Genomic DNA, 23740 nt, shown 5'->3' on the forward strand with positions numbered 1-23740 from the left:
GGAGCTGAGATGTTCATCATTTGGTGTTCTTACATCACAGGTGAGTGGAAAAAGGCAGACAGAAGCAGCTGGCTTTGAGCTATCCATATGGGTGTGCAAATCTATGTGGCACTACCAGTTAATAGCAAGTGAAGAGGCACTTGAGCCAAGTCAAAAATACACTGACCCATGTGGAAGAATGATATAGTATTCAAGTTAAATAGAACAATGACATCAATCAAAAGCTAAAAATAAATCATTTTACACAGCAAAGTTGGGATGATCTATTGTACTGTGAGCTCACAGTGAAATATGCTTACTCATACAGCTCAACAAGATTCTGAGTCCTTTTAATTCCATCACGAGCCTTACCTGCAAGCAAGTGAACAGAGTTGAAGCTCTTCTCCAGTTTACCCAGAAGTACAGTGAGAAAACAGTCTGAAGAGAGAGAGGCAACATCTTGGGAGCTTTGATCGTAAACTACAACCTTCTGACTGCAATCAATGTCAACCTGAAATGCAAACATGAGGCTTGTTAGGAAGAAGGTGAGAAAAGTAATCTCAAACTACTGCTTAAGATCTCACGTTTACCAGTGCTGAGGCGAATAATTGCTTCCTGTTTTCAATTAATAATTTGAATAAAAATGAGATGTAGTCAATTTACGAGACAGACACATACAAAACTCTTAAAAACCAAAATGATGCTATTTCTGTGTAGGTGGTCTCAAAACTCCCTGGTTTTAAATCCTTTATACTATAAAATGGTAAAGTTCATAATAAACCAAACAATTTGCAAAATAAACATAACCTGGACCTAAACAAACTTTTTTTAAAATGACTTTTACACCTTAACAAAGAAATCAGTTGTTTATTTAAATTAAAACATGAGCTCATTTGTATTTGTGAAGAAAACAAACAAACTTCCTCACCACACAGACAACATTTTAGTATCCCAGGAATAACTTTCCTTGAAGATATCATTAAGCCTTGACCAATGTTACCACATGTGTTATGACACATAAAAAGCACCCCTAATAATTAGTTCCTATTTTCTTTCCAAAGAACTTGAAAAGAATGACTTTCCTTTCAGTAAATTTGCAGATAATATAGAATAATGTTTAATAAAATAACTTCAGCAAGCCACAAGAAAATATAGCACTTGTCCAAACTAAAGCAAGTTAATCCTTCATAGTTTAGAAATATTATTAAATGTGACAATATGGACAATAAATTATTTTGAGGTACCACAAGGCACCAAAATTTAAAAAGCAACCAAAACTTCCTCAAATTACTTTCTCTACTTAAAGAGGAGGCTTCAATTAAAATTATTCCTCATTCAGTGTGTCCATTTATTTTAAAAAGGCAAAAAGGAAAGCGTTTACCTTATGTTTCGCTGAATGCTGGATGAGCTCTGTAATTAACACTTTGTCCTGTTGCAACCTTCGCTTCATAAGCTTGGAGCAGTTGATATTAATGGCTTCCAAAATGTGGGATGTATTGTATTCCACAAATGGCCGGCTATCAATTAGCAGCACTTTTTCCGTTCCACTTTCCAGCAGAGCCACCAACCTCTCAGTAACAATTTGAGTTCCAATCATCTCATGGGCCATGACAACAATAAGTCCTCTTTTCCCACCTCCTTCTTTAATTTGCCACGATGATGTAATGGTGGTGTGCTCAAAGCCTCAGCCACTCCATTGTACTAAAAGTGTATGAGGTCAGGCTGGTGGTGACTGGCAAAAGGAGAGTTAAACCCATTTTCAGCAAAGAGCCCTCCAAGTGAATGTCTCTTTCTCTTTCCCGTTGATGTGCTCTTGCAAAGGACTCCGTCCACAAAGCAGCCCCTCACATTTGATTCATAAAGAGATGACTGGAATAACCATTCCACAACAAAAGATGCTTTGGGGCAGCCAGCGCATTACATCATTCTTTACCTTTGCTCCGGCGCTCCAACAGCTTTACACTGGACTGAAAGCCTACGCGGAGACAGAAAGCCAGAAAACAAAACGCGAGGTCAAAAAAAGAAGAAAGAGTGTCAGATTAGAGAGAGTGTATGATTCATAATATTTACTCCATTAATCTAATTCCATACTTGATGCACTGCTTCATTTGAACAAATAAAAAGGACAAATCGGTATGGCTTCAGAAAAATGTGCTAGTGATAATTCCATTTTACCTCAAAATGTAAAAACTCAAAGAAAACAAAACAAGACATATCATGAATTATAATCACCTAGGGCTCAGAACTAAATGACCTGTAGTATTGAATTAAAAGGCCTACAAAAAGCTGCTTTGAATTAAAAGGCCTATAAAAAGCTGCTTGAAGTATTAGTATTTCAATTAGTTTTCCTATATTTTATTTGCTTATTTATTGAAACCCCACAAAGAATAGCAGCTGAGGACAAAGTTAGCAATCCTGTGTTATCGGGACAAAAAAAAATATTTTCTGAAATGGCTTGAGAATTCCTGTGATGAATGAGTAGGTGTAAATGTGTGTATATGTGAGCTCACGCTCACTACCAGGGCGCAAACAGCAGCCTTTTAAAATTGCCCTCACGGAGGAGAGAAGAAGATGATGCAGGAAAACTGGAGGTTCTATAAATTTCAGCTATCTTTTAAGGAAGAGGAAGGACAAAAACAACTGATATGTTTGTCACAGCAGCTGCTGAGCTAGGCCTGTGAAGTGCTGAAGCTCACAGCCATGGCCCTGGCATGTCTCCTTCCGGAGGCCACCTCCCTACCACCAAGTTGCTTAAGGCCCTGTAAGCTTATCCTTCACTTTTTCCTGCTTCATTCTTCAGAGAATCACTAACTCCTAGTCTTAAAAAAATCTCACCCCTTAACCTGGAACTCTAAGTTGGCAACCTAGACATACAGAGCCCTTAAAGTTGAACCCAGTGCTTCCCTTTCTTGCCAAACTCCTTTAATCAATCACTTTCTAATTAACACTAGTTGAAGTTTTGTGCTTATTGCTTGGACTTCACCTTGACCTTCAATACTCTCGGATTCCTATCTCCCCTGGTCCATCTCTGCTTATACGAAATCCTCTACTACATAAAACTACATGTCTACTTCTGGCATTGAACTTCTAGAGGGTAAATTTTTTTTTTTTTTTTTTTTTTTGAGACAGGGTCTTGCTCTGTCACCCAGGCTGGAGTGCAGTGGCACAATCTCAGCTCACTGCAACCTCTGCCTCCCGGGCTCAAGTGATTCTCCTGCCTCAGCCTCCCAAGTTGCTGGGACTACAGGTGCATGCCACCACACCCGGCTAATTTTTGTACTTTTTGTAGAGACAGGGTTTCGCCATGTTGCCCAGGCTGGTCTTGAACTCCTGGGCTCAAGCAATCCACCCGTCTCAGCCTCCCAAAGTACTGGGACTATAGGTATGAGCCACCGCACCCAGCCTAGAGGGTAAATATTTGATTGCAAAAGTTTATTATACTTCTTACTTCTACAGTACTTCGGACATAACATACTCAATATATTATTATAATAGGTAAATTCTTCCTTGTTCCAAAAACAGTTTAAGATTCTAAATAAATATTTGATTAGCTGACTTCAGATCAGGATGTCAGAGCCTTTAAAAACCTTTAGGTCATGTTTCCTAATTTTGTACTTACAAATTAGAAGCTAAAGCATGGAGACAGAGGGGGGAGCATGATATAAAGAGATGTAGCTTTGCCATTTACTTATGCAACCTTGGACAAATCACATAACCTCTCTAAACCACAGTTTCTTCACCTACAAAATGTAGACATTATAGTGGCCTCGTCTCTTCAAATTTTGATCTGAGAACAAAATTATCTAATTTATTGAAAGCTGGTGAGTAAAAAAGCAACTATGCATCACAGAGCGACAGGAGGAAAAATACCCTATAGATGCCAATGGCAAACAAAGCTGGCTTGCATCTGGTATCTAAAAGACATCACTCACAGATAAAAACAGATGTAATTCCATCCTCCTATAGTACAGCTGCAACCAAACTGTGCCCTTTCTCACAGAGGCTGACACACAGGGAGTTAGAAGGCACCTGAGATACTGTTTCAACCACACCACATTTTACAAACCAGCTTCATTTAATACATTATACGTCCATTTCTTATTTTCCAAGAAACAACTTTCATTAATGTATTATTTTTAGTATAGCTTTATGGCAATGAAGTACAAAAGTCATCTCTATTTTCAACTGAAGGAACTATAAGAGAATTTGTCCTAGTCAATCCACTAATAAACTTCTGCAAAGCGCCTACCAAGGCCATACCACTGAATCAGGTTCTGCCTGCTCAGTGACGGAGTTCATGGCAATGTAAGGTCCTGTATTCAGATTGTCTGATTCCCAAACCAGGGCTTCTACTACTAGGTTGCCCTGTTTTCCCTAAGTACTTGTTCCCATAATGGAACTGGACTGGGAAAGAATGATGCCAATTGTCCATGAGGGTACCCAGGTGGCACAGAAAGTGGAAATCCGAGAACAAGAGCAAGTTGATTCCAACAACGGCACTGGGTCTCTGAGTCTGATTGGCTCCTCTCAAAGAGATAAAATCCGGATGGGACAAAGCAGTTATCTGGGTTAGCAGATCAAGGGACAAAAGGAGGGAGAAGTCAGCAAACATGCAAAAGTTGAATTAGAAAGTTCTCATCTTTGCTTCCCCTCAGTCAATTCTCATAAACCCAAAGACAGGTTACAACAAACAGTTCTACAGAGCAGAAAATGTCATTCTTGCCCAGAGAATCAGAGCTTAGTTACAGATACAAAAAGACCCTTTCCCTGACCGAGAAAGGCTCTGGTCAAAGTGACTCTAAGCTGAGGATGTAAGTGAAGCATAGGGGTAAAAGTGAAGTGAGGGTGAAGTTACATTCTTTCAGTGTTGTACTGAGGCCACTGGAGTCCTCCTGGTAGGACTTCATGCCCAAGGTCTAATTCTCTGTAGTCCTAAATGGGTGAGGCGAGAGGCAGAGCCCTGCCAAGGGATCATGGAGGGTAAAGTAACAATGGCCTTAATCTCTTTCACTTACACAGAGAATTTTGGTTAAATCTCCATCACTGGCTATGAGTCTAATTTTAAAAATTTCTCTGTATTTACTGTTTTGTTTTCAAAATCCTTTGCATTAGGCAAGATTTGAAAGATGACAAGAGAATATTTTGCTTGCAACATCACCAAGCTAACCTTACCCAGAATTTCTATAAGTCAAGGGGAATAAAAATTTTTACAATGAACCACAAAGGCTCAAGTCCATAGAACAAAATCCAGAGCAGACCAGCTTTGCTATTTACCTATTTACTTAGCCAGCTGCTAAAGTTGTAAATACTTTCTTTAGATTTTTAAATAGGTAATATATTCATATGGTTCAAAAAAAGTCTAAAAATGTATACATAGTATGAACATGTACAGTTTATTGTGTCACTTATACATCAATAAAGGTGTTTAAAATTGCCACGATATTGAAACTTCAGCAAATACATTTAAATGAAAAAAAACTAAATATATTCAAAATCCTTCTTCTACCATTATCCTCCATCTGCCTGGGTCCCAACCCTGCCCTCTAACCGGTAACAACTTTTAGTAGTCTCATCTAATTTATTCCAAAGATTTTTTTTAATTAATATAGAATGAAACACAAATATACACACTTTTCCTTCTCTTTGTTCAAATGGTTACAAAGTATAGACAGTGTCTTGCATCTTGCTTTTTCTTTCACTTACAGTACTTGAATCACATTTTTTTCAACATTTAATTAGAAAATGAATCAATCTATATTTCCATGGGCCTTGCATATATGCATGTCTGGAAATCTAAATAAAACATGTAGAAATTCTTTTTTTTTTTTGAGACAGAGTTTCACTCTTACTGCCCAGGCTGGAGTGCAACTGCCCAGGCTGGAGTGCAATGGTGCATCCTGGCTCACCGCAACCTCCACCTCCCGAGTTCAAGCGATTCTCCTGCCTCAGCCTCTCCAGTAGCTGGGATTACAGGCATGTGCCACCACGCCTGGCTAATTTTGTATTTTTAGTAGAGACGGGGTTTCTCCATGTTAGTCAGGCTGGTCTCGAACTCCCGACCTCAGGTAATCCACCCGCCTCAGCCTCCCAAAGTGCTGGGATTACAGGTGTGAGCCACCACGTCCAGCGAAATTCTTAAACTTAAAAGATAACTCCAGCTGGGCATAGTAGCTCATGACTGTAATCCAAGCACTTTGGAAGGCTGAGGCAGGAGGATCGCTTGAGTCCAAGAGTTCAAGACCAGCCTGGGCAACACAGCGAGACCCTATCTCTACAAAAAATTAAAAATATATGTATACACACACACACACACACACACACACAATAATTTCCCCCCCTAGAATTACATACTAGAGTACCTAGAATGTAATTCTGAAGTCACTTGTCAGAATGAGTACACTGACAAGTAACTCATAATAGTGTGCTCAAAAGGTTAGCAAATTAAATGCTGGGAGTCACCACACCTGGCCTGTTTTATGACATCCTAGTTAGAGAGTACCCTCTATAACTACTCTGGCTTAAAAGAAAGTTAAAATGTGATGGTGAACATTCATGAAGTTATGGAAATTATCTTTTAAAGGTTACCCTAAAGTCAGCAAGGCAGTATTTATCATACTGAAGACTAGTAACCTTAATCAGGGATACTACACAAAAAACTGCAAAGTATCCCAAGTTCAAAATAAAGGTTTTAAAATACTTTGTCTAGGAATAAAGATAAACTGAGTCAACATCTTAGTATAACAAAATGACTATACAGATCACGGAAGAAAATCAGCAAATCTCCTAAAGAAATACCATTTCTGGTATATTTTACCTTTCAGCAAATGATTTATGTTTTATATTTTATAATATTTAACACAAGTTGTGTAACAACTTTCCCCCTTTAATATACAATTTTTTCTGTGTTTTTATATGTAATTTATTTTTATTTAGATTCCATTTGGTTACTTATGGAAATGTATTTATGACTGTAACAGAAATCACTGGAGTTTTATTTCTTGAAATTCACTCTATATCCAACTCTGCACAAATACGGTATATCAATGAAGTATGCTACTGAATAAGTTATGTTTAAGAACTGTAAGTCTAAGACCATTTTTATGTTAAAGTGAACAGGTAGGGCCTGTTTCAACTAAAAGAACAACATAAAGTCTGTATAAAACCAGTATTTGCCATTAATTACTTAAAAGGAAAATGTTTTGTTTTGGTTTGTATTACTTGTACCCTTCAAAATTTGTGCCTAGCCAGACAATCCTTTTTTTAAGATTATTTTTAAGTGATTATATTAAGGATCTTCTTCTGCTTCCCAGATGACTTTTCTCTTCAACTTCCCAAACATGATCCTGGGTTCTAGGTCAGTCATACTGACACTGACTATATCCCACTCAGAAAAAAAGTGATAATTGCTCACACACACAATTTTTTTCCTTCTACCCATGGGTTATTTTCTGCTGGCAGCAATAGTTTCATCTGCTACTGCTACTGCTGCCCTAAAACACCCACTCCCAAGGCCTGCATCAAGGCCCACAGCACGGGATGGGGCTCCAGGAGGAAGCGGGTGGGGTCCCACTCAGAGAGGCACAACTCCATTTTAAACATTTTCTTTTACAAAGAGAAATTATCAGGGGAAGGAAAAGGATCCCATAGCTATGGGGTGCTTAATAGGCCTGTTGAGTGAGGAGAGGGATTTAGCTTTATTTGGTTGGGCTAGAACTGAAGTTCAAATTCTCAGTTTATGGAAAGGATATAATCAGGTGAGAAGTTTACTTTTATTAAACTACAAGCCTGACTTAAATTTTTTCCCTCCAGTAAAACTGAAGAAACAGGCAACAAGATATACCGAAATGCCTTTCAATACAGCCCTAAATACAGGCTTTCAATAACAGGAAAAACTTAACCAATCAAAAGGGAAAAAAGGAGACTATCATATCTGCAAGCAAACAAGAACTCCTTAGACTTTGACTGCCTCAATTCTACACAGATTAAAGCAACTTTATCTCATAAGCCATGGGTTAAGAGAAACTTGATAGCATTCTGAGGTCTGGTATTTGGCAAATACATTCAATTAAAAAAAAATTAAAACAAACACAAAAAACCACACTCACCAAAATCAAGAAAGCTACGAACTTGGTGCAGCAAACCACCATGGCACGTGTATACCTATGTAACAAACCTGCATGTTCTGCACATGTACCCCAGAACTTAAGAGTATAATTAAAATAAAATAAAGCTACGCACTTAATGTGCTTTTTAGCTGCCTATTAATGTCTGATCATATTTCCTTACCAAAAATTGAGGATATTCTGACAAGTAATGGCAATAATGAGTTAGGCTGCTTGAAGCAAAACTAGATGATACTAGACCTGGAGACAGCAGTTATCCGCACCGTAGAACCCAGTTGCCTCGCGCTGACATAACACACTGTTGAAAGCCGCCCCTCCAATCAGAGGTTCAGGTTGTTTATATACATCTCAAGGACCCACAGATAAAGGCTAGAATAGCAGTCAGCCCTCAAAGACTACCTATAATGCCTGTACTTTTAGGCACAGGCCAGCCCAGGCAGAGGCCAAATCTGTGAGAAGCCTTCACCAAAGTTTCTGTTCAGGGCAAGGAGCACTCCCCTCTTGGTATTGGCTCAATCAGAGCTCTTATCTTTTTCTTAGTACTGCTTCCTGTTTTTGATCGCCTGTTTCACCAGCTTCCCCTTCCCTGACCCACCTGAGCTCTCCTCCTGCTTCCCCCTCCCAACCTTCCTCTTTCCCCCTGCCACCCATGTATGTATCCTAGACACACTCCTCCTGGCCTACAGGCTCCCTCACCTACCCCTCTACACTTAATGCTTCCTCCAGACACCCTGCCTGAAAACTCAGGACCCTACCCACTGGGAGAAAGGCCAGTGTATGGAGGTGGTCTTGGGAAGGCAGAAATGGAAGGATCCCTGGATGGAGTTACTGGGCAAGAGGAAATACGGCCAGGGATTGGCTTAATCTGAGAATTGAGGAGAAAATGTTTTAGAAGGATATTTTCAGTAAAGGTAGGCTGGAGGCAGGAGAAGAAAGATTTAGAACAAGCCAAACAGAGGTCAAATGGGGATTAATTTGTGCATCCTGGTTTTCTTGAACATCTGCCAAATCACTATACTTCATCAGGCCTAGTGTAACTAATTCAGTCAACTAACAAGTACTTATTTGGCACCTAATATGTGCCAGGCACTGCTGTGAAAATGTAGCAATAAATGAAAAAGTATTCATTATAATTTATAAGTTATTAATGTACTGCCTGGTTATAAATTAACAAGGCAAAAATTATTGCCTTTCTGGAGCTTCTAATTTAGTGATGGGGAACACGATCAACAACAAAAACAAAACATTTCCTATGACAGACACTGATAAGAACTAGGGAGAAAAAATAGAGCAGGGAAGAGCAAAGGGTGTGCGGGGGCGGCTGTTAAAACTGAGAGTAGAGTAGTCACAGAAGGCCTTACCTTGAGAACATGAGAGAGGAGAGAGGTAAGAGACTGAGCTATGTGGATACCTGGAAGATTGTAGCTCTCTGGGGCCAATGGATATACTAGCCAAGATAATGGTGAATTGGGCAAATGCCAATAAAAGATGTGGCAGGTGTTCATGCTTTGTTCAGAACTATGGTTATATCTATTGGAAATGATGCATTTCCAGGAAACTGAACTTTTGTTTTTGTTGTTTTTTGAGACAGGGTCTTGCTCTGTCATCCAAGGCTGGAATGCAGTGCTGTGATCTCAGTTTACTGCAACCTTCACCTCCTGGGCTCAAGTGATCCTCCCACTTCAGTTTCCCGAGTAACTGGGACCACAGGCATGTGTCACCACACCTGGCTAATTTTTATTTTTTGTAGAGACGGGGTCTCACTGTGTTGCTTAGTCTGGTCTCAAACTCCTGGGCTCAAACAATTCTCATACACTGGCCTCCAAAAGTGCTGGGATTACAGGCGTGAGCCACTGTGCCCAGCCAAACTTTTTAAATTAATGGATAAAACTGTATGTATTTATCATGTACAACACAATATTCTTAAGTATATACACACTGTGGAATGGTTAATTCTAACAAGTGCATTACCACACATAGCCATCATTGTTGTGATGAGAACACTTAACATCCACTCCTTGAATTTTTCAGGAATACTATACATCCTCGCTAACTGTGGTCAGCATGCTGTACAATAGATCCTTCAACGTATTTCTCCTAAGTAATGATTTACTTTCACCAACATCTCCCCAGGCTTCCCCTCCCCACTAACCATCCCAGCCTTTGGTAACCACTGTACTACTTCCATGAGATCAACCTTTTCAGCTCCCACATGAGTGAAATTACACAGGATTTGTCTTCCTGGGTCTTGTTTATTTCACTTCACATAATGTCCTCCAGGTTCATCCATGTTGTAGAAAATGACAGGATTTTCTTATTTTTTAAGGCTGAATAGAATTTCATTGTGTACATATATACCACGTTTTCTTTATTCATTCATATTTTGATAGACGCTTAGGTTGATTCCTTACCTTGGCTATTGTAAATAGCACTGCAATAAACATGGGTATGCAAACATCTCATTTTCTTTACTCAGTAGTGTGATTGCTGGATTATATGGTGGTTCTATTTTTAATTTTTTTGAGGAACCTCCATAGTGTTTTCCATAATGGCTATAAATAGTTCCCATTTCCACTAACAGCGTATAAGCGTTTTCCTTTCTCCACATCCTTACCAACACTGATCTTCTGTCTTTTGAAAACAGCCATACTGCCAGGAGTGGGATACTATCTTACTGTGGTTTTAATTTGCATTTCTCTGATGATGAGTGATGCTGAGCATTTTTTAATAGACCTGTTGGCCATTTGCATGTTTTCTTTGAAAAATGTCCATTCAGGTCTTTTGCCCATTTTTCAACCAAGTTCCTTGCTTTCTTGCCGTTGAGTTGTTGGAGTTCCTGATGTTTTTGAGGTATTAACTATTTATCAGATGTATAGTTTACAAATATTTTCTCCCATTCTGTAGGTTGTCTCTTCACTCTGTTGACTGTTTCCTTTGCAGTGCAGAAGCTTTTTAGTTTGACATAATCCCATTTGTCTATTTTTGCTTTTGTTGTCCATGCTTTTGAGGCAGGCAATTGAACTTTTAGCTTCAGTGTGAAAAAATATATATATATAAGATAATTTAGTACAATTTCTTCCTTAAAACTACAAAGAGAGAAACTGTAGTTCTTATGCAGTGCATTTCTTGGCAAAGAAATACTGTAACAAGAAAGATTACTATTAATGTTAATATTATACATTTTTTTCCAACCCCACAAGTGTGTTGTATCTACTAAGAGAATCTTAGTTTTACAACATGGAATGTAGTAAAATATCAAAGACACATTAAGCAGGATATATGTGTGAAAAAAGTCTATACAAGAAGGAGGTAGTTTAAAGGATCTTTACATTAAAAATTTTTTAAATGCTTTCAAGGTTCTCTCCCTGTCAGAAGGATCAAATACTTAACACAAGGACTTTACAAGTTAGATTACTATATTGAAGAGGTTGATAACACTGAAATAAGTTTATAATCTTTATCTATTAATATATGCACCCCCTCCTTTAGCCCACACCAGCCCCAGAACAACAAAATTCCAATACATGAAAGATATAGTATACTTTGTTGACAAAGAACTAATTGACTAAAGGTATTAAGACCAGAGTAAACATCTGAACAATTTGGAACACAGTCTAAGGGGAGAGGGGTTATAATTTAATTTTTCCAAAGAGGACTGGAAGGCTCTAGGAGCAAGCAATGGAATGCAACACCAACACCAAACTTCTCACCCACCTGCACTCAAGCTCAAGCTCACAATAGTAATATTCCATAATTTAATCTATTTTAAATCTCTTAGTACTAAAATAAATAAAATTAGAATGCTGAACTACATTCTCCTGAAGATAATTTCAAAATGGCTCACAGAATAAATTCAAAGTGACTTATGGCTGGGCATGGTGACTCATGCCTATAATCCCAGCACTTTTTCCCAGAATTTTTCCAACACCAAAAGTGTGTTGTATCTACTAAGAGAATCTTAGTTTTACAATATGGAACGCAGCAAAATATCAAAGACATGTTAAGCAAGACATATGCATGAAAAAAGTCTATACAACAAGGAGGTAGTTTCAAGAATCTCCTTTAAACTACTTTTGGGAGGCCGAGGCGGGTGGATCACTTGAGGTCAGGAGTTCAAGACCAGTCTGGCCAACAGGGCGAAACCCCGTCTCTACTAAAAATACAAAAATTCACCAGATGTGGTGGCATGGGCCTGCAATCCTGGCTACTCGGGAGGCTGAGGCAGGAGAATCGCTTGAACTTGGGAGGTGGACATTGCAGTGAGCCGAGATCATGCCACTGCACTCCAACCTGGATGACAGAGTGAGACTCCATCTTAAAACAAAACAAAACAAAACAAAGTGACTTACAAGAAAGTGCTGTATCTTTCAGTTAAAATACACATGAAAAAATACTGGAAAAGGCCTAGATGTATAAGAAAGGGACGGACTGGCTTAAGTAACTCATAAATTATGATAAATCCTGCAACATGGTATGCAACATTTAAAAACGATGGTGTAAAAATATACTTATTGACAGCCAAGGATGGTCATGATATATTGAGAATAAAGTCAAGTCTCAGAACAGTTAGGTAAGATAGAACCTGAAACACCCACAGGCATACAAACACACATAGGATGGATATGTATAAAACATAGTAATAGTTTTACTTAGGTAATTAAAAGTAATTGTCATATTCTTTTCCATAACCTTGGAAATTATGAAAAATATTAATAAAGGTCATGACATACATTCAGACCCAGGAACTAGTACCAGATCCTGCTGTTCTCCTTCTTCTCAGGACCATTATAAAAGTTTGGGTGTGCAAAGGTTAAGAACATGAGGACTGGGCACAGTGGCTCATGCCTGTAATCCCAGCACTTTGGGAGGCCGAGGCGGGCGGATCACCTGAGGTCAAGAATTCGAGAACTACCTGGCCAGCATGGTGAAACCCCATCCTATTAAAAATGCAAAACTTAGCTGGGGGTGGTGGTGCATGCCTGTAATCCCAGCTACTCGGGAGGCTGAGGCAGCAGAATTACTTGAACCCGGGAAGCGGAGGTTACAGTGAGCCAGGATCGCTCCATTGCACTCCAGCCTGGGCGACGAGAGCGAAACTCTGTCTCAAAAAAAAAAAAAAAGATGAACAAATGTAATGTATGGAAATTGATGTTTACCCTCAAGGTAAAAGCTGAAGTGGATTTATAAAGAATTATTTTAAACAGCAATAATGTTTGAGGGGTGGGGGAAGTGAGAAAAATTAAATTTTAAATCACATGTTTATGACTATGCTAGACTTTAAAAATAGGTCAGTTAGGGTATGACTCTTATAATACAAAAGTTTATTTGGTATACAAAGGATTTATAGCTAATGTATTTTTTAATTATATTCACTAACACTTGTAAAAGATCATTCAATTTATAAAGTTTCCAAAATAAACCTGTTTAAAGTGCCACAAATGCAACGCAGGATGACTTTCATTCCTCTCACTTGGAAAAGTGCAAACTCCTCTAACAAAGTATATGCAATGGCTTCGTCACTATTCTCAGCTCCTAAGGAGACATGCACAAGGTTTGAACACATTCCAGGCGTGGTCTTCAAGCCCAGACCACACCTGCTTCCAAGGCCCTGCGGCTAAAAATAACTCTGGGGCCTCAAAAATGGGACACCAGCCAGGCCCAGGGCTAGCTGCAGGCCCCTTGCTCAGCTCCAACAGCAAAAGCAGGAGCTACAAAAACTTTAAAATCACAGAACACTCCACCGCAGGCTTCCTTCTCTCAGTCTCTCTGCCAGTCACCTACAACCTAGGCCTGCTTAGTTTCTTTGCTCCATGAGAGCAAAACTAACCCTAGGAATTTAGAGACAAGTGAGGTTATTGTTTTTAAAAGATACTGTAGACTAGGACTCAGGAGACCTTGTTCCTAATTTCAACTCATCTACTAAAATGCTAAAATGGCATATACAGTGTCACCTGACATTCCCCAAGCCTGTGTTTTTCCTACTTGTATAATGAGGAATTCAGAGATCACTAATATCTAAAGATTATTTCACTTAGAACAAAAAGATATTGCTGTAAGTGTGCCTCAGTTCTTAGCAAAGTCTCCTAACAGGGACAAGGCTGACTTATCATTAAGCAGTCATATTATGGTATGAGAGTTTATACCCTACAACACACGAACTAAAACAGGTAACTCTGGGGTAACTGTTCCAGGTAATTCCTTTTCTGACAGGGGATTTTCAAGGCTTGCTCTGAGCAACTATTTCCACTTCTCTTCCAATCCCACAGTATGCAGGAGACCCCTTTGGGGCTTTTGTTACTCCACCAGGTAAGGAAAAAAGAAACGCGGCCAGGTAGCAGAGAAAGATGCAGCAACAGCATCGCTCTTCATTCACTGCAGGGTCCTAGGCTGTGTTAATTTTAAGTCATTGCATCTGTCCGCACACTTCCCCCTGCTGGGGCCCTGGAAGTTAATGATATCAGGAAGCTGTATCAGGGGCAAAGTACCACAAAGTGACAGGCCAAGACCTAGGCTGAAGAATCACATTACCACAGGAGAGCAAGGACACTAAAGGCTAGCGGAGTAGCCCCAGACGGGAGTTGGAACATTCTCTGTCCTCATCCCTTGGTTACTTTTTCCACTTTGTCCTTTTCACTGTCCATCTTTTTCTATAATTCGGCTCCATCACATCATCTAACTGTAGTTTCTGTACCTTTCTTTTGTCCTTAGAGGCTTTGCTGTTTCTTCATCCTCATATTCATCTTAATTTCTCTCTTCATGATTATAACCAAGCCTCTTCCTGTCTGATGTTAAGCTCTTATCATTAATTCATTTTCTATTTTTTGAGGAGGAACAGCCAAGTCCCTTGATGTACTGCTATTATAACAAGTAATATTTTTCAGACTGGTTTGAGACAGTCACCCATGAATTCAGGTGTTTTATCATCTATCTGCCTTTAAAATATTTGATTTGTTACTCTAAAACAAAGTTTTATTTTGGAGGAGAGAGGTAAAATTTTTCCAGTTTGGTGTTTCACACATGGTTGGTTATACTATGTAAAGATCATCAATTCAATATTTTACATTTATATTAGCCCTTAAATACCTGATGTTCCAGATACTAAGTCAGACTTCCACCTAAGCCTCACGGGAAGACACAAATTCTCAGGATTTTGACACTAGATTATTTAGAAAACAAACAAGATCTGAATGATTTTATAATCTAGAGCACAGATTCTAAAAGCAGAAATAACCTCTGCACATGCAGAAAAAGCTGGCTTCATCAAGAGTCTGCCTGGCACATTAGGACGGACACCTGTGCCAGTGCTCAGCCGCTCGGCCCTGCCCGTCCTCTTCCAACCAGCCTCGGGTGAGCCATTAGTTCTCCTTACCTCAGCTCCCACTAACGCTGTTGTTTAATTCTTTAGAAGGGTTTCCCAAACAATCTTAATAGCAAAACAAATAGTAATGGATTATATCCCATAGAGGAAGAGAAATATCAGTGAGTCTAAGGCGAAAAAAAAATTTTTTTTACAAAACATCTGCTTCTACAAATCAAAGTTTGAGAGAATGGTGTTTCTATTTGCTATTCTTTTTTATTTTTTTTTCTTTTTTAAGAGGTTATTCTGTCATTTTTACATAGTACTATACTTGGCCCTCTATACATTCTGGGTGTGATGTCAGTTGGGTTCAGGCACACTACCTGCAGCAGCAGCAAACATCTTCCTATCAAAGTCTCAATTTCCCACTCTAAAATACCAATATGTCAGTGTTGAAGTTAAATTAGGTTTCTAACCCAATGCAGAGAAAAAGAGAATAGATGACAAGTCCTTGATATTAATTAGTTGAGTAAATGTTGAAAATGACATTTTGAACAAATATAAAAAGATAACATGCTAGTCAGATGTCCAGCAAGTCAAAGAGAAAGGCTTCCCGAAAAATGTAAATTTCAAAGAGAGTTTTGAAAGAAAACAGGGACATTAACTGTCAGAGAGAAGAGAGGAAGATGATTCCAGATGCAGAAAACACATGAGCAAAGGCAGAGGGATAACAAACTGTATTCAGGCTTTCCTGGCTACAGATTATATCAGCAAGTAACAAAATAAGTTGATAGAGTAAAAGGGGCTAGATAGTAAAGTATCCTGGAAGTCTAAAGCCATCTAAGCCACTGTACGCTTTATGAAAATAACATAAGAACATTACTAAGAGAATTTCACTTTGGTAACTCTATTCAGAATGGAATGAGGTGAGGAGAGAATAGACGTAAGGAGACTGACTAGTATCCTTACAGTACCATACAGTTTTAGTTGCCTATGGATGCACTCAGCCTAGAATGGTAACTATAAAACCTGAGAGCCGAGAGACTGTTAATAGTCTAAATCCAAGGCAGTGTGCCTGGCACAAAATATACCCTTATTATATGTCATGGGCACTGAAAGTACCCATGAAAATGGCTATCTAGACTACATGATTGAATTATTCCACCATAATAATATCTGAAAATATCTCAATATCTTATTCGGTCCTAGCTTCAGATAAGCTAATGTAAAGCAAAATGAGCACTACGTACAGGCTCAAGTTTTACTAATTAGGTCATTGTTTATAAACCAGAATAATTAGGCATAATAAAAGACTGAAATAGGCCGGGCACAGTGGCTCACGCATGTAATCCCAGCGCTTTGGGAGGCCGAAGCTGACAGATCACCTGAAGTTCGGAGTTTAAGACCAGCCTGGCCAACATGGTGAAACCCTGTCTCTACTAAAAATAAAAAAATTAGCCGGACATGGTGGCACATGCCTGTAATCTTAGCTACTCAGGAAGCTGAGGCAGGAGAATTACTTGAACCTGGGAGGCAGAGGTTGCAGTGAGCCAAGATCGCTGCCATTGCACTCCAGCCTGGGCAACAAGAGCCAAACTCCATCTCAAAAAAAAAAAAAAAAAAAAAAAAAAGCCGGATGCGGTGGCTCACACCTGTAATCCCAACACTTTGGGAGGCTGAGGTGGGCAGATCACCTGAGGTCGGGAGTTCGAGACTAGCCTGACAAACATGGAGAAACCCCGTCTCTACTAAAAACACAAAAATTGGCCAGGCATGGTGGCACATGCCTGTAAGCCCAGCTACTCGGGAGGCTGAGGCAGGAGAATTGCTTGAACCCAGGAAGCAGAGGCTGCGGTGGGCCAAGATCACGCCACTGCACTCTATCTAGCCTGGGCAACAAGAGCAAAACTCTATCTCAAAAAAAAAAAAAACAGGCTGAAATAAAAGGCTAAAAAATAGGTAGACTCTGAAGGCTGACATTTCTTCAAGGATGACTTTCTTCAATATATTTCTCTGTAATTTCTAAGTTTCCTATTTTATAGATAACTTTCATAACAGAAAACTATATATATTTTTAATCAGACATAACTCATGTCGTGTCATGAAAAAAAGATGTGGAAGTCAAAGTGAAACCTAAATGAGTTTTAATACACTATCATGACATTCATCCAACAGTGACTATAGTGTGAGCAAATTTTTTAAAAGTTTTTAAATGTAATTACATAGCCCTATGACAGCCATGCTACAAGGTACAAGACATTCATATGTATTCTACACAAAGCAATATAACTATATATGATTCAGTACCAGGCAATGTTCCTTTGCCAAATGTAACCTTCAGTATCAAAGGACACATATTCAAAATTAAAATTATAAGCAAAATCATTACAAATACAGTAAGCTTGCTATTCATGAAACTTAATATAAAGCAGACCATAGAACTGTCTATTAAGAAACTCAATGGCTAAATACCAAAATATCTAATTTCACCATCTTATCTAAAACATAGTCCACGGCACAGACCCTAAGAATATGCTCACAAAGCTCCACAGTCTAATTCTCTACTGGACAGATTATGAAATACATTCAGAAGAAACCTATCACCATTTGCTATCAACATATTTAAGTGTCACATAAGCATCACTAAGTATCAGAGACTGAAAGCCCCTCTAAGTACAATACAATAATAAATGTTCAGTTTTTTCTCTTGCAAATAGTGTTTGTTCTTCTAATTCTGGGGTGTGGATCTTAGCTAATCTGTAAAACTCCAGGAAAAAAATTAAATGAGTTAGTGGAATATATATATATATATATATATATATATATATATATACACACACACATACACATATGTTCATTTATCCACCACCAACTAGATTCAATTTCCTGTAGCACAATTTCCCACTTTTGTCTGATCACAAGAATCACTTAGAAACTTGATAAAAATGCCCAACCAGGCCCACCTCTGGAGATTGATTCGTGGGTCTAGAGTGGAACCTGTGAATTTGCATATTTAACAAATGTCCCAGGAGGTTTGGAGAATCAGGCAAGTTTGAAAACGTATGCCACTGTGCGCCACCACGTCTGGCTAAAGACATCTCTCCTAAAGACATCTTTGGTCTTTCTCTCAATGTTCACATTTAATCAGTTGTCAAGGCCTACTGATTTTCAGTCTCTCTTACCTGGAGGACATAGAGGCATAAAAGCTGGATTTGAGTTGAAAATAATGGTAAGAGGAGAAATGGGAAGTCAGTCACGTCATGTCATTAAAGAAAGTCAGAGACTACTGAAATTTCATAGCCAAAGAAGGACTTCCACTTAGTCTAGTGCATGTCTTCTGGTAGGTTAATAATGTCCCTTTTACAAAATGTTATGTATTTATTCAAAGTCACACGATTCATCGGTGGTGGAAGACAGAAAATAGCTTCTAGGGAGTGTGCGTTCCACAACCCTAGAGAGCTTACCAAACATTCTGCAAATTTTAATAGGCTCCTGAAAAACACAGAACGCAAAAGATTTCAAAAGATGAGAAATAATGCACCCTTTTAAACACTTAATGGGTGTGGCTGTGGAGAGTTGCCCTCACCAAAATGCCAGCCTGCCATAAAGTTACAGATGAAATGCCAGGCATGAAATAGAGAACCAAATGGTGAGGCAACAGCCTCGGCAGGACTCTAGTGAAGGGGGAGGAACCCTGGAAGCAAATGCTTGTCGACTTCACTGGGTCACCATGAAAATACAGTAAGACAATTAAAGTATGTAATAAAATATAAAGCATGTAATAAATGCTCAGGTAATCCTCCCACCTATTGTAAATTCTAAGATTTACTAAAAAGGGAACAACTCAGTACATGATTAAATGGAGGAGCATTTTGGCTAACAGAGTAGCTCTGAACCTTAGTTACACATTAAAATCATCTGGGAGCTGTTAAATATCTGGATGTACCTCAGAATGATAAATCAGAATCTCTGAGGAATGGGCCCAGGCATCAGTATCTTTCACACAAACAAGCAGAGTTGGATCCTTTACCTTCTCCTAAAAAACTGTCACAAGGGACAGGTCACTTGGAAGGCAGTGTAAGAGACAGCAGAGGAGAAATCTGGTGACACATGTAACACTGTGATTAATCTATTGCTTGCGATGTTTTATATGTTGAAAGTCTGGAATTCTTACCTAATATTTTATTAGGTAAGAGATCCAGTTCTCCAATGTCACGGCCTCTTATAATTTGAATAATAATAATAAAGGAGCACAACAATTCACTTATGATACCCAACAAAAGACTGCAAGGATATGCTGGGGCACAGAGCCCAATTAGGGTTTAATAAGACAGGGTTTATGGGTGAAGCAATCTAGTTTCCAATCTTTCTTCTTAAAAATCTACAAATTTTTAGATGTAGATGTGTCAAGGAAAGATTGTTAAAGCTTGGGAGAGATAGAGCTCAGTGTTCACCGGCTTATGAATGCAAGTTAAATAAATATCTCCACCCAGGAATTTCCCATTACTAACGGCTAATCACCATTACAAGGGCATACAGCCCTTTAGAATTCCTCTCTAATCCAATCCTGTAAAACTTCACTTAGGATGATGATGGAAACCAAGATTCGGGCCTCCAGCCAAACAATCTATATTACATTAAATAAAGGACATCACCACCCTTCTCAAGGTTGGGCCAGCAGTTATTTAAAAAAAAAAAAAAAAAAGGCTGGGCACAGTGGTTCACACCTGTAATCCCAGCACTTTGGGAGGCCGAGGCAGGTGGATCATTTGAGGTCAGGAGTTCAAGACCAGCCTGACCAACATGGTGAAACCCCGTCTCTACTAAAAAATATGAAAAAATTAGCTGGGCGTGGTAGCATAGTCCCAGCTACTCGGGAGGCTGGGGAGGCTGAAGCAGGAGAATCGCTTGAACTCGGGATGCGGAGGTTGCAGTGAGCCAAGATCGCATCACTGCACCCCGGCCTGGGCGACACACTGAGACTCTGTCTCAAAAAAAGAAAAAAGAAAATGAGGCCAGGAGTTTGAGACTAGCCTAGGCAACATACTGAGACCCCGACTCTGCTTAAAAAAAAAAAAAAAAAAAGATCAGCCAGGTGTGCTGACAGGGGCCCGTAGTCCCAGCTACTAGTGAGGCTAAGCCTGGGAGATGGAGGTTGCTGTGAGGCTACTGGGGAGCCTGAGCCCAGGAGACAGAGGCTGCAGTGAGCTATGATTGCCACTGCACTCCAGCCTGGGCCACAGAGTGAGACCCTATCTTAAAATATATAAAAATATAAATAAATAAAATTTTTAAAGATGGTATTTAACCACAGTCAGGAGTTTTCGTAACATATTAACATACAGTACAAGGAATACTAGATTAGAAAATGCTCATTCAGCTATTTCCCTTGTACAGTGGGTCTAACTTGTGCTTCATTCACTTACACAACAGTTTCTGAACATCTATATTGTGCAAGGCTTTTTGCTCAAGGAATTTTTGGAGGATACAATTTTAAAGCAATTTCATAAGATATCTATAAGGCTCAGTGAGACCACATAGCAAGAGTGGGAGAGAAAAAATTTCAAGTGGTGACATCTAGAAGTCAACAGGAGGAGGTGAGGAGGTGGTCAATCTCACCTATGTATTTATTCTGGACGCTCTCCTACCCCAACTCCTTAGGGTGCTACATAATCTCTTTGTATTCACAAATAACCTCTGGTCAAGAGGTTTGGAGGGAGCGGGGACACCACCAGCCAGCAAACTTCTACTAATTCTGGAGGCAACTTCCTGTCAGCTGGTCCCTGAAGGCTGGCTGCTTCCTGCCAGGGGTCCACTTAGCACAGATTCATCTCTCTTCAGGAGGCAGACAGTTGCCTTTTTTTTTTTTTGAGCCAGGGTCTCACTCTGATTGCCCAGGCTGGAGTGCAGTGGTGCTCATCATGGCTCACTGCAGCCTCAACCGCCCAGGCTCAGGTGATCCCCCCAACTCAGCCTCCCGAGTAGCTGGGACTACATGTGCACACCATCACGCCTGGCTAACTTCTGTATTTTTAGTAGAGCTGGAGTTTCACCATGTTGCCCAGGCTGGTCTCGAACTCCTGGACTCAAGCAATCCACTCACCTCAGTCTGCCAAAGTCCTGGGATTAGGGCATGAGCCACTGCGCCTGGCCAGTTGCTGATTCTCACTGTGGCACTGATTTAGAGGGAAAGGCAGAGGGGAAGACAATTCATCTTCCTTTGGACCCCAGGTACGCACAGTCCCCTGCCCCACACAAATACAAACATGAAGAGAAGAATAAAAGAGGTACAGGCCTTGACAAGATTACACTGACATTATTTCCACCCAACAGTATCTCCCACAAAGTGTTAAGGAGGAAAAATAAGAAACTCTTATTAAAATTAGTCCATCTTATTGGAAGGCCCAGTAAGGTAGGTAAATGGCATAAATTCTCAGGAGTTGGTCAATCTATGATAGTTGTAGTTGGAATGAGCTGTCTGTCTAGACCCATGGTCCTCAAGCTTTTCAGTTGACAGCCCACTTCAGAGTGACAAACTACCAGGTCTATGTCTTCCTAACCACCATTTCTCTGTCTACATGTGTTCCACCATAAACCCTAAAGAGAAGTAACTGTGAAAAAAATTCTGTAAAGTGAGATATAACATCCAGATTAAAATGTAAATACAAGAGCACTGAAAATGTATGCACATGTAACAAACCTGCACATATACCCTGAATCTAAAATAAACTATTTAAGAAAAAAGGAAATGGACCCACAAAAACTTGTATAAGAATGTTCACAGCAGATTTATAAACAGCCAAAAAAATTAATCAACTGATGAATGGATAAACAAAATGCAGTATATCCCTACTATGGAATATTATTTAGCCATGAAAAGGAGTTAATACTGATACCAGCTACAATACGGGAGAACCTCAAAAACGTTATGCGAAGGGAAAGAAACTAGATACAAAAGACCACATATTATATGAATCCATTTATATGAAATACCCAGAAAGGCCAGGTGCCATGGCTCACACCTGTAATCCCAGCACAGAGGCCGAGGTGGGCGGATCACCTGAGGTTGGGAGTTAGCAACTAGCCTGACCATGGAGGAACCCTGTCTCTACTAAAAATACAAAATTACCCAGGCATGGTGGCGCATGCCTGTAATCCCAGCTACTCAGGAGGCTGAGGCAGGAGAATCCCTTGAACCCGGGAGGTGGAGGTTATGGTGAGCCGAGATCATGCCATTGCACTCCACCCTGGGCAACAAGAGTGAAACTCCGTCTCAAAAAAAGAAAAAAGAAAGAAAAAAAAAAAAAGGAAATACCCAGAAAGGGCAAATGCATAGGGACAGGAAGTAAATTAGTGGTTGCCAGGGGCCGGGAGGAGTGGGAAATGGGGTATGACCTAATGTGTATAGAGTTTGTTTTGGGGGTGATGAAAATGTCCTAGAATTAGATAGTAGTGATTACTACACAACTGTGAATATACTAAAAACCACTGCATTGCACACTTTCAAAGACGAATTTTACAACTGAAATTATATCCCAACTTTTTTTAAATGGTAATTTTGTGGTATATGAATTGTATCTCAATAAACTGTCATTTTTAAAAAGGGCAGGCAGGCCAAGGCATGACTCCAGATGTTAAGAAACTAAAGACACATGACAAGTAAATGTAGAACACGATCCTCAATTGGACCCTGTATGCAAGACCAAATATTGTGTCCCCACTAAATTCTTAAATAAAAACCCTAAGTCCATTGTGATAGTATCTGAAGGTGGGGCCTTTAGAGGGTAATTAGGTCATGAGGTGGAGCCCTCATGAATGGGATTCATGCTATATAAAAAGGACCCCCAGAGAGCTCTCTTTCTTGGGTATACGATGAGAAACTGGTACTCTGCAACCCAGAAGAGGGCCCTCACCAGAACCAGATCATGCTGGCACTCTGATCTCAGACTTTTAGCCTTCAGAACTATAAGAAGTCAATTTGTTATTTATAAGCCACCCAGTCTAAGGTTACTTGTTATAGCAACCCAAACAAACTAAGACTGTACTAGACAGTACAATGCTATGAAGAATGTTGTTGTGTCAACTTACAGGACTGAAATACACGTGTGGGCTGGTTAGAAGTATTAAATCAATGTCAGGTTTACTGGGGTTGACAACTGTACTGTGAGTAGGAAACTATCCTTGTTCTTCGGAGACCTGCTGATGTGCTTGAGGATAGTGGGCCATGATGTGTGCAACTTATGCTTCAGAAAAATATATCATATATAAATATGAAGAGAGAGCAAGTAATAAAGCAAAGGGGGCAAAGTGGTAATAGTAGATGCTGTTCTTTTATTTTTTC

At 39.5% G+C, this 23740-nt stretch overlaps 1 protein-coding gene across 3 annotated transcripts in view; it reads right to left on the reverse strand.

Moving 5' to 3' along the window:
• DUSP16 (dual specificity phosphatase 16) overlaps nucleotides 1–23740 on the reverse strand; it is an 88710-nt gene that overhangs the window by 45020 nt on the left and 19950 nt on the right. For all 3 annotated transcript variants that reach the window (XM_024256526.3, XM_054526855.2, XM_063712038.1), the window contains exons 2-3: nucleotides 1361–1954; nucleotides 352–490 (exon numbers count right to left, since the gene is read on the reverse strand). In XM_024256526.3, the coding sequence (XP_024112294.1) occupies nucleotides 352–490; nucleotides 1361–1588 (367 nt within the window). In that variant the 5' untranslated portion in view covers nucleotides 1589–1954. The remainder of the gene's footprint in view (nucleotides 1–351; nucleotides 491–1360; nucleotides 1955–23740) is intronic.

The sequence above is a fragment of the Pongo abelii genome, chromosome 10 (assembly GCF_028885655.2).
Source record: "Pongo abelii isolate AG06213 chromosome 10, NHGRI_mPonAbe1-v2.0_pri, whole genome shotgun sequence".
In the NCBI taxonomy this organism is placed as follows: Eukaryota; Metazoa; Chordata; class Mammalia; order Primates; family Hominidae; genus Pongo; species Pongo abelii.